The sequence below is a fragment of the Olea europaea genome, chromosome 4, assembly GCF_002742605.1.
Source record: "Olea europaea var. sylvestris chromosome 4, O_europaea_v1, whole genome shotgun sequence".
In the NCBI taxonomy this organism is placed as follows: Eukaryota; Viridiplantae; Streptophyta; class Magnoliopsida; order Lamiales; family Oleaceae; genus Olea; species Olea europaea.
Genome location: NC_036240.1, coordinates 14,787,993 through 14,799,014, shown reverse-complemented (window position 1 = coordinate 14,799,014; position 11,022 = coordinate 14,787,993). Strand labels below are relative to the sequence as shown.

General features: G+C 36.4%; 1 protein-coding gene across 1 annotated transcript; it reads left to right on the top strand.

Annotated features, from left to right (window-relative positions):
- The first annotated feature begins 2,074 nt into the window (after positions 1–2,074).
- On the top strand, positions 2,075–10,930 carry LOC111393751 (serine carboxypeptidase-like 20). Its single transcript, XM_023019441.1, has 14 exons — positions 2,075–2,427; positions 2,525–2,670; positions 3,422–3,498; positions 3,636–3,758; positions 4,049–4,151; positions 4,614–4,651; positions 4,717–4,818; positions 6,271–6,351; positions 8,593–8,832; positions 9,341–9,406; positions 9,475–9,596; positions 10,179–10,292; positions 10,486–10,531; positions 10,668–10,930. Exons 1-14 carry the CDS (start codon positions 2,285–2,287, stop codon positions 10,749–10,751), a joined length of 1,485 nt encoding a protein of 494 aa, XP_022875209.1. The 5' UTR covers positions 2,075–2,284; the 3' UTR covers positions 10,752–10,930.
- Positions 10,931–11,022: the final 92 nt, after the last annotated feature.

Sequence of the window (11,022 nt, the reverse complement as noted above, 5' to 3'; positions counted from 1 at the left end):
CCTTTACGGGTTAACATAAAGAAAATACGTCTTTCTTACCATTGAAGTCTCGTGCATTTATTGCATGACAAAAATTTGACCATTCTTGTTACGACAGTTCTGATGGAGAAGCCAGCATGTAGAATTCTCTGTTTCTATATGAACTTCAACACATATTGACAGTTCTGAACCACGAGCTAGCTAGTCTTGAGTTCGTAGGCAATGGGAAAGCTTCGATTTTTGTCTCATTGATTAATTTCTTAAACAAAAATAAAACTTTTTGGCTCGTGGACCGTTTTGGGCTCAGCTTGGCTCGTGTGGACCGAACCAAGCCTTGTTTGTGGATTCGAGCCTAGTCGAGTCAACTTGATCCATTGATACCTCTAGATAAAATTGAACATGACTAGATGTCACGTTTGCGAGATTAATGAGGTCAATGGTTGCACGCATGTATTTTTATAATTTATTACATAATATATATGTATTCATGCATGTGTATATATTCAACAAAATAAAAATTTTCATAACTATATTTGAATCATAAGTATACGTAGCCTAATTTTGTGCTCAAAGTGCAAAGTCATTTAAGGCTTAAGCTTTGGAATGTGTAAAATCTTGCCTCGAATGCACCACTTACTCGTCTTTTCTTGTTATGAACGTCAGAAACCACAAAAGTAGGCTAACTTTTTTGTTTCTTTACCTCCTTTTTATTATTATTATTATTATTATTATTATTATTATTATTATTATTTATATTCAGGTATCCCAACTTACACTAAACTAAAACCTGGACCCCGAAAATCCTTGCCCCTAGAACCTTGGAGGGGGTAAATCGCGGGTTATGCCTCAACAGGATCACATTTTCCCCTCTCTGCCTGTACACTTCTGCGCACAAGAGATCCTCCTCCATAGTGATTGCTCCATACCAAATAAATCTGACTGTAGGTTCCCACCAAAATTCGAACCTCCACTTTTAATGCTTAAAATCGATGAGTAACATGAAATTACTCTCGTATTATTAAATTAAGTTGAGATATATTTTTATTTACGAAGCGATGTAGTAGCGACCTTACACCACCGAGAAAGGTGTGAAGCACAATTGTGCTCTGTATCAATATTATGAGATAATGCTTTTATTTTTACGTTTTAGCACTGTCCATATGATGCTAATCCCTGCACGAGCTTCATTTTATTAAGAATATATTTTGTAATTTTTTTTTTTTTTGGGAGAATATGTAGATAAAAAGCATAATGATATTTTCGATTTATGTACAAAAGTATTTTATCAATAGAATGTGAAGTTGAAACGAGTTTGGGAATAATGAATTTCAATTAAATGGATTTCATATAGCTATACTTAATTGAATCTATCCTTTAATATCAATTATATTGTCATGTAGACTATGTTAAATATTAATGGTGCTACATAACGTTATTTTAAATCATAATTCATTCTTTCTATTCTTAGAAATTTTCCAACCGTTTTATTAGGCCTAACTTGTCATGGGATAACTTTCTAGAATGGCATTTCAATGATAGCTCGGGACTTCGAAATATTGTATCCAAGTAAACTTAAACAATTTCATTGTGGGGTAAATTAACCCACGGTCACTTAAATTTACCCGTAATTGCAATCAAGCCACTGACTTTTAATTCGGAGCAATTTTACTTTAGTTTACGAGCAACTAGAACATTTTGCTAGCCTTCTCTTCAACCGCTTTTATTAGAATTAGTGACGATGCCATTAAAAGTGAAGGAGTATCCTTTCCTTTATTAAAAATGCAATGGTCAAATTGCAAGTTAGGGTGAAGTTCAATGACTTCGATAGAAATTTACCCAATTTCAAAATGTCTTTAACAAAAAGATAAGAAAGACTCACTTACATAGAAAAATTATAAAAGTTGAAATAAAATAATTATTTTTACTCAATTCCCACCCCCGCCACCCCCCCCCCCCAAAAAAAATCAAGAAAGTTGGTATGATGATATGGAAGCCTACGATTGAAGCTTCAATGAATAACAATCATAATTCATAAGACATCAAAATTCATTGTTGGATAAGTTTGATCCTTACCTAAATTGAAGTAAAAGGTATGGGCATTGAGCAGTGAAAATGAGGCAAGATAATGTGTTTGTTGGAACACTTCCCACACTCCCTTTCCTCTTTTGATTTCACTTGCCTTGTAAGCAAAATATAGTCCAACTTGATCAAAGCCCATCCATTTATTTTGCGCAGTTACAGAAACGGACTACAAAGAAAATAATTCCTCCGTCTCCTAGTCAATTTTACCTTCCTAGTTCTAACCATGTTCAAGAATATTCACTTATTATACTTCACTTTACTGTTGATTTTCTTTATTCTTGTGCCAACACAATCAGCGCCTGAAAGTGCAGTGATTACAGAGATTCCAGGTTTCAGTGGCACTTTCCCTTCCAAACATTATTCTGGGTAAGAATTTTAAGAATTTCTTGTTTTTTTGTGCTTATTTGTCGTTTTTGTAAATGGGTTTTTGAAATTGTCGTTTTCTTTATCTGGGATTTTGTAGATATGTGACCATCGATGAAGTTCACGGGAAGAAATTGTACTACTATTTTGTTGAGTCTGAAAGAAATCCATCCAAGGATCCTGTTGTTCTTTGGCTTAATGGTGGACCTGGGTGCTCCAGCTTTGATGGTTTTGTTTATGAGCATGGTAATGGAAATATTATTGTGTTTTATTTAAGATTGTGAGTTTGGCTTTGTTAAATGATTGTATAATGTAAAGTTACTATCTTTTGTACTGAAAAGATTTATGAGTTTTAATTTGTTATGGAAGATGATGCTGTAAAGATTGCATTCTCTGTTGTGTGCGTGGGTTCTAAATCAAAGTGCAGTTTTATCAAATACTGATCTCCATATCTTGAATTGGGATTTTCGGGAAACAATGAATTATGAATTAGGTTTAGCATTAAACTTGTGAATTAGTTGGGGTGTCTTGGATTATACGAATTTAACTTGAATCAATTTATAGATTTTGTCTCAGTATCATTGATATGATTCCTCTGTCCTTGTTTTATTTGGTGATACTCAGAATTTGTTATTTTGAATGTCCCAGCTGTCTCTGTATATTTTCATCTGGTGATATGGTCCGCGTTCTTTATCAGCAATTCTTATGTTTTTCAATGGCAATTCAAGACATCAATATCTTTGAGTTCTTTTTCTTTAGATTCAGCTATAACAAATAGTCTATTTTGAATGGTGATGTTACTGAGCATTAACTCTAGATATATTTCATTCCTTTCATTTATTAATATATTGGAATGAAAACTATATTATTTATCGAAGTAAGTAATGAAAATCATTTTGGTTTTCTTGCTGATATAGAAAAGATAAAAGGATTGCTTTTCTCTTTCCTCCTGATCTGTTTGTTATTAAAAGATTTTCTTTTCCATTTATAATTCCAGGTCCCTTCAATTTCGAGGCAGGAAAACCGCGTGGTAGCCTGCCCACCTTGCATCTCAATCCATACAGCTGGTCCAAGGTTACTATTTTCAGTGTTCTGGATAAATCCTTTCGTTTCCATCCAAGTATCTACGAGATTGCATTAATTTGTTTGATAAAATTGGTTTTTCTATGTACGTACCTGATCACACAGTTTATATTGTTTTGACTTCTCAGGTATCCAACATTTTATATTTGGACTCTCCTGCTGGTGTTGGATTGTCTTACTCAGGAAATAAATCTGACTATATCACAGGAGATTTGAAGACCGCCTCCGATTCCCATACATTTCTCCTCAAGGTGAATATTATCAAAGTGCAAGTTTGGTAAATCTTATAATTGCTTATAAGCTAGTCAATATTTTTATCCATACTTTCTATTGACCCACAGATTTTACCTATTCATTAATCATTACCCCCCACAATTCGTTGGACCTGGATCTTATAATCTAATAAAAGTTTCACCAAACATGGACTTAGAAAGTAAAAAAATACAAGTTGTTTGAAGTTTTTGTGATTTACAAACTGTATATCTTTATTTTCTTATCTCTTTGACGTTTAATGTTCAACAACTTGGTATCATCTGACTAGTGGTTTGAGCTCTACCCGGAATTCCTATCCAACCCGTTTTATATAGCTGGAGAATCATATGCTGGAATATATGTGCCAACCCTGGCCTATGAAGTAGCTAAAGGTGATTATTTTGATATTTCATTTTCATATGTAATTAGAAACAGATTAAAAACCCCAGTCGCCACTGATGTTTTAGTGAAATTTCATGTTGGTCACTAAGCTTTGTTTTGTTTCAAGTGGGTCACTGTATCTAAGCTTTGTTTTAAGTTGTTTAAAGGTTGTTACAATTTGGTCATTTCGTCCATGTACGTTAGTTGACTGATGAGAAAGATGACATAGCAATCTAGTTAGTGGCCTAGTTGGCAAATAACTAGTCTACCAATATGCCACATCATGTTTTCATTATTCTAACTAACTGACATTGATGGAGTGACCAAAGTAACCAAATCATGATAAAATTTAAGTTCAGTGACCAAATTGAAACTAAATGTAGTTCAGTGACCAACATTTGCTAAAAGTTAGCGAGCATCAACGTATTCAACCCACTTATGAGCAAACTGACATGTTCTTGGAATTTCTGTAGGAATTGATGCTGGTACAAAGCCCATTCTCAAACTGAAGGTACACATTAAATATTTCTCGTGTTTGGTATAGAACTTGCATCGAAGTAAATCCATCAATTACAGGGGTACATGGTGGGAAATGGAGTTGCTGATGACGTGATTGATGGCAATGCTCTTGTACCATTTGTACACGGGATGGGTCTCATCTCCAATGAACTTTTTGAGGTACATGTTGCTCAGTTAATTCTTACTAATTTTGCACTTATTCCAATATAAGTCTCTCAACCATGTTTTCGCTATCCAGCGATGTCAACGAGCCGAGTTGAGTTTCAGCTTACAGGGGTACATGGTGGGAAATGGAGTTGCTGATGACGTGATTGATGGCAATGCTCTTGTACCATTTGTACACGGGATGGGTCTCATCTCCAATGAACTTTTTGAGGTACATGTTGCTCAGTTAATTCTTACTAATTTTGCACTTATTCCAATATAAGTCTCTCAACCATGTTTTCGCTATCCAGCGATGTCAACGAGCCGAGTTGAGTTTCAGCTTGGGCTCGGCTCAAGTTAAAATGATTGGGGCTTTTTTGGCCCGAGTCGCTTGACCTGAGCTTTTGGGTCGGGCCATCAGGCTGGGCCGCTCACTTTTTTTTTTTTTTTTAAATAAAAGATTGGCAACCGTGTGCCTGCAAAAGGCAGCAACTACTGCCTGTTATGCTACGTTACAGGCAGCTGTGTGTTGCCTGTAACAGGCCTTATTCTGCTCATCACAGGCTGAAAATGGCTTGTCACACTACGAGGCGGCTAGCTCGAGCACGCCCCAAAATGAGGCTCGGCCTAAGCCCAGCTCGGGCTTTTTCCGAGCCGAGCCATAGGCGGCCCGATCTAGCTAGCCAACTTGATACCCCCATCGCTATCTTAACGTTGTGCAAGTATTACCTGCATTATGAGCTCAAAAAGATTGCCTACGTTACGGTTGTCTACCTATTCTTGTGTGATTTTTTCTTCTTTTTATACATGGATACTGAATTTTGTATGTGGATTTTGTTGAATCGTTGGAACTTTGAATCATAGTTGTCTATAGGAGGGGTTTGACCTTATGAAACATTAGAAAGACCGAAAATTTGGTTTTAATTTTATGACCAGCTGATTATGCCTTATTTTCTAGCAAGCCACAATTTCTTCTTTGCACGTGGCTTATTTAGTTAAATTGCAAATGCGACTAACGAATGAAACATCTTGTAGGAGATTTGCATTACCTCTGACTTTAACCAGAACAAAGATGAACACTCCCTGGATATGGTATCTTGAAGCTAATGTAAAATCTAACAGTATCTGGATACACAAATTTGCTAGAGCTTCCGAGGGTCAAGCTATGTTTCATGTTCTTAACCAAGAAGATATATCACCAGAACGAAAAATAAGCTTAGTACTTCTGCACCATAATTATATTGGATTGTAGTGGGCTTGGCTGGCCTGGGTACTGATTACCGAGAATTTGAAAGGCACTTCAATTTTCAGACATTTTTAAGAGGCCATTACCTGCATGAAATTCAAACAATGTAAAAGCATAGAAGTTCATTTTTGGTTATTTGGATATTTCAGAATGAGAAAAAAAAAATATGTCATCTTTCTTTTTTCTTAAAATTTTCTAATACTTTTTGCTTCACATTGCAGGAAGTCAATGCTGATTGCCAAGGGAACTATTATCATCCAGTGAGTGATAACTGTGAAAATAAGCTCGCCACAGTTGAAAAAGTAAGATGTTGACTACGTTTTTGAGAAAGTTTTTGTTTTAGCAGGTATACTTTGTCCTATTTGGTTTTAATTTCTGAATTATTTCAGGAAATCAAGGTCATGTTGGTCACTAAGCTTTGTTTTGTTTCAAGTGGGTCACTGTATCTAAGCTTTGTTTTAAGTTGTTTAAAGGTTGTTACAATTTGGTCATTTCGTCCATGGTAATTAGAAACAGATTAAAAACCCCAGTCGCCACTGATGTTTTAGTGAAATTTCATGTTGGTCACTAAGCTTTGTTTTGTTTCAAGTGGGTCACTGTATCTAAGCTTTGTTTTAAGTTGTTTAAAGGTTGTTACAATTTGGTCATTTCGTCCATGTACGTTAGTTGACTGATGAGAAAGATGACATAGCAATCTAGTTAGTGGCCTAGCTGGCAAATAACTAGTCTACCAATATGCCACATCATGTTTTCATTATTCTAACTAACTGACATTGATGGAGTGACCAAAGTAACCAAATCATGATAAAATTTAAGTTCAGTGACCAAATTGAAACTAAATGTAGTTCAGTGACCAACATTTGCTAAAAGTTAGCGAGCATCAACGTATTCAACCCACTTATGAGCAAACTGACATGTTCTTGGAATTTCTGTAGGAATTGATGCTGGTACAAAGCCCATTCTCAAACTGAAGGTACACATTAAATATTTCTCGTGTTTGGTATAGAACTTGCATCGAAGTAAATCCATCAATTACAGGGGTACATGGTGGGAAATGGAGTTGCTGATGACGTGATTGATGGCAATGCTCTTGTACCATTTGTACACGGGATGGGTCTCATCTCCAATGAACTTTTTGAGGTACATGTTGCTCAGTTAATTCTTACTAATTTTGCACTTATTCCAATATAAGTCTCTCAACCATGTTTTCGCTATCCAGCGATGTCAACGAGCCGAGTTGAGTTTCAGCTTGGGCTCGGCTCAAGTTAAAATGATTGGGGCTTTTTTGGCCCGAGTCGCTTGACCTGAGCTTTTGGGTCGGGCCATCAGGCTGGGCCGCTCACTTTTTTTTTTTTTTTTAAATAAAAGATTGGCAACCGTGTGCCTGCAAAAGGCAGCAACTACTGCCTGTTATGCTACGTTACAGGCAGCTGTGTGTTGCCTGTAACAGGCCTTATTCTGCTCATCACAGGCTGAAAATGGCTTGTCACACTACGAGGCGGCTAGCTCGAGCACGCCCCAAAATGAGGCTCGGCCTAAGCCCAGCTCGGGCTTTTTCCGAGCCGAGCCATAGGCGGCCCGATCTAGCTAGCCAACTTGATACCCCCATCGCTATCTTAACGTTGTGCAAGTATTACCTGCATTATGAGCTCAAAAAGATTGCCTACGTTACGGTTGTCTACCTATTCTTGTGTGATTTTTTCTTCTTTTTATACATGGATACTGAATTTTGTATGTGGATTTTGTTGAATCGTTGGAACTTTGAATCATAGTTGTCTATAGGAGGGGTTTGACCTTATGAAACATTAGAAAGACCGAAAATTTGGTTTTAATTTTATGACCAGCTGATTATGCCTTATTTTCTAGCAAGCCACAATTTCTTCTTTGCACGTGGCTTATTTAGTTAAATTGCAAATGCGACTAACGAATGAAACATCTTGTAGGAGATTTGCATTACCTCTGACTTTAACCAGAACAAAGATGAACACTCCCTGGATATGGTATCTTGAAGCTAATGTAAAATCTAACAGTATCTGGATACACAAATTTGCTAGAGCTTCCGAGGGTCAAGCTATGTTTCATGTTCTTAACCAAGAAGATATATCACCAGAACGAAAAATAAGCTTAGTACTTCTGCACCATAATTATATTGGATTGTAGTGGGCTTGGCTGGCCTGGGTACTGATTACCGAGAATTTGAAAGGCACTTCAATTTTCAGACATTTTTAAGAGGCCATTACCTGCATGAAATTCAAACAATGTAAAAGCATAGAAGTTCATTTTTGGTTATTTGGATATTTCAGAATGAGAAAAAAAAAATATGTCATCTTTCTTTTTTCTTAAAATTTTCTAATACTTTTTGCTTCACATTGCAGGAAGTCAATGCTGATTGCCAAGGGAACTATTATCATCCAGTGAGTGATAACTGTGAAAATAAGCTCGCCACAGTTGAAAAAGTAAGATGTTGACTACGTTTTTGAGAAAGTTTTTGTTTTAGCAGGTATACTTTGTCCTATTTGGTTTTAATTTCTGAATTATTTCAGGAAATCAAGGATTTAAACATATATGATATTCTTGAACCCTGCTATCATGACACACAAAGTAAAATCACACTGGGTAACGAGAAGTTACCACTGAGCTTCAGAAAGTTAGGTGAGACTGAGAGGCCTCTACGCGTGAGAAAAAGAATGTTTGGGCGTGCCTGGCCACTAAGAGCACCTGTAAGAGAAGGACTTGTCCCTACTTGGCCACAGCTTCTCAGTAGTGAAAGCGTCCCGTGCATTGTAAGTTGCTCCAATTTTTCTCTAGTCCCTTATATTTTTGTTCAGGCTAGCATACTTCAATAATCATCTACTGTTGATAAGCATGAAGGCTGATCATCTTAACGTTGTTGAGTCTTGATATTTAGAGAAGATGATACGCTAACCAATTGCAACTTGAAATCTATGTACAGCTCCTTTTTCATTTATTGGGGTTCATTAATCTAAATTAAATCATAATTTTTATGACATATCTTTAATGTAACTTCTAGGAAATTCATCAGGAACTTCTATATATGTCCCTATGATTTGTCAAACCATCCATTGAGACGGTTATGCTTCTTGAACGCGAAAATGTTGAATATTATCACGAAGATTATCTTTTATTTGTGTTTGTTTGCCCCATCTGACTTTTGAACTTCTTACTGCGTACCTAGTGGCCAATTTGCTTTAGCTCTTGAGCTTTATATTTTTGAACACCTTATTGGGATTTATCTCATGTATGTCTCTTATAACTGGACAAACTATACAGGATGATGAAGTTGCAACTTCATGGCTGAACGATGAAGCAGTTCGGAAAGCAATTCACGCTGAAAATGTAAGTTTTTCTCTTCTCACATTGCTCCAGGTTTTAAACATATTTATTTATGTCCAGTACCATATCAGGGAAATGTGATAGGAAACTGGGAGCTGTGTACAGACAAAATAAGATTTTATCACGATGCTGGAAGCATGATCAAATATCACAAGAACCTCACATCTCGAGGATATCGAGCGCTCATATACAGGTTAGGAAAATCACTAAACTCTGTTATCCATTTCAGCATCCTGCCTCATCGTGTAGTTCTCAATAAGCAATTGCGGAGGTTTTAATTCGTTTGTCAATAAATGCCCTCCCTGGTTACCAAAAGTAAGGATTTGGGATTAGTTATTCCATTTTTAACATTTGCACCAAGTAAAGAGATGGTTAGATTATATTTCCTTGTTATAAATCTTACCATCCCACTGGTGGAATCAGTTCCTGGATGACACTTTTTCTGAAATGTAAAAATAATTAAATTTCTTTTGTAGTCGTTATACAATCAATTCGAGAGGACAGAAATCCTCCAATTCTCTATAGGAGTTAAGCACAGATTCGTTTGAAATTTCTTCATCTTCATTGCGGAACTCTTTTAATAAAAATTGGTTCAGATCTGTTGAATGTGTTATTGAACTTAATATGGGAACTCCTCCACCCATAGACATGCACTCTCATACAGTGAAAGGAAAGAGAGCTCGAAGTGCAGCACACAGTGATGAAATTGAAATGTATTGTGCTTAACAGAAACAAGTGATTATCCTGGGAGTAATATTTAACATGTTTCTGGCAGTGGGGATCATGATATGTGCGTCCCATTTACTGGAAGTGAAGCTTGGACAAAGTCGGTTGGATACAAGATTGTCGATGAATGGAGGCCTTGGCACGTAAAAGACCAAGTTGCTGGGTGTGTCTCTAACTTCTGTTCATTAATAGCTTAATTCTTGGTCTTGACTGAAACATCCTTGTTAATCAGAGCTGATCCGTCTTGGGGTGATGCTTTTCCTTGCTTTCATAAACACACACACTTGACTTCTCATCAGATTTCAAGGCAAAAATTAGACAGAACAACCAATTAACTTCCATTTTACTGTATGCAGGTACCTTCAAGGTTATGAAAACGATCTCATCTTCCTCACCATTAAGGTATATGCATCTAGGACTTTTTTATTTTGATTTATTCTGGGAGTTAGTCGAATTATCGTGATTAGAACTTTCAAAAGATAAACAGAAGTCTCTTTCCAAGTGGTCGAGTATTGAATTTTGATCCTTAATGATGCAGGGAGCTGGACACACGGTACCAGAGTACAAACCGCATGAGGCATTGGAATTCTACACACGCTGGCTAGAGGGCCAAAAAATTTAAACAATCAGGTTATCTTCGAGACAGAAATAGTTGTGGAAGTAGAATCAATTCTCAATCTTTTATCATCTTGGTTGGGAAGGAAAGAGGGAGACACTGACAATAAGATGATTCAGAAAAATACAGGGATTTATTGACGTTTAGGGAACAATGAATTTCCACAAATTTTATGATTTTAAACATGCTCAAAATAACACCCCCCCCCCCCCCCCCCCCCCCCCCCACAAAAAAAAAAAAAAAAAAAAAAAAAAAAAAAAAAAAAAAAAAAAAAAAA

Bases quoted from the DNA above. Each gene is read 5' to 3' on its own strand.
- LOC111393751 (XM_023019441.1), top strand. From the start codon at position 2,285: ATGTTCAAGAATATTCACTTATTATACTTCACTTTACTGTTGATTTTC. The intron at 2,671-3,421 runs GTAATGGAAATA...TTATAATTCCAG, and splicing joins TGGTTTTGTTTATGAGCATG to GTCCCTTCAATTTCGAGGCA. The intron at 10,532-10,667 runs GTATATGCATCT...TTAATGATGCAG, and splicing joins TCATCTTCCTCACCATTAAG to GGAGCTGGACACACGGTACC.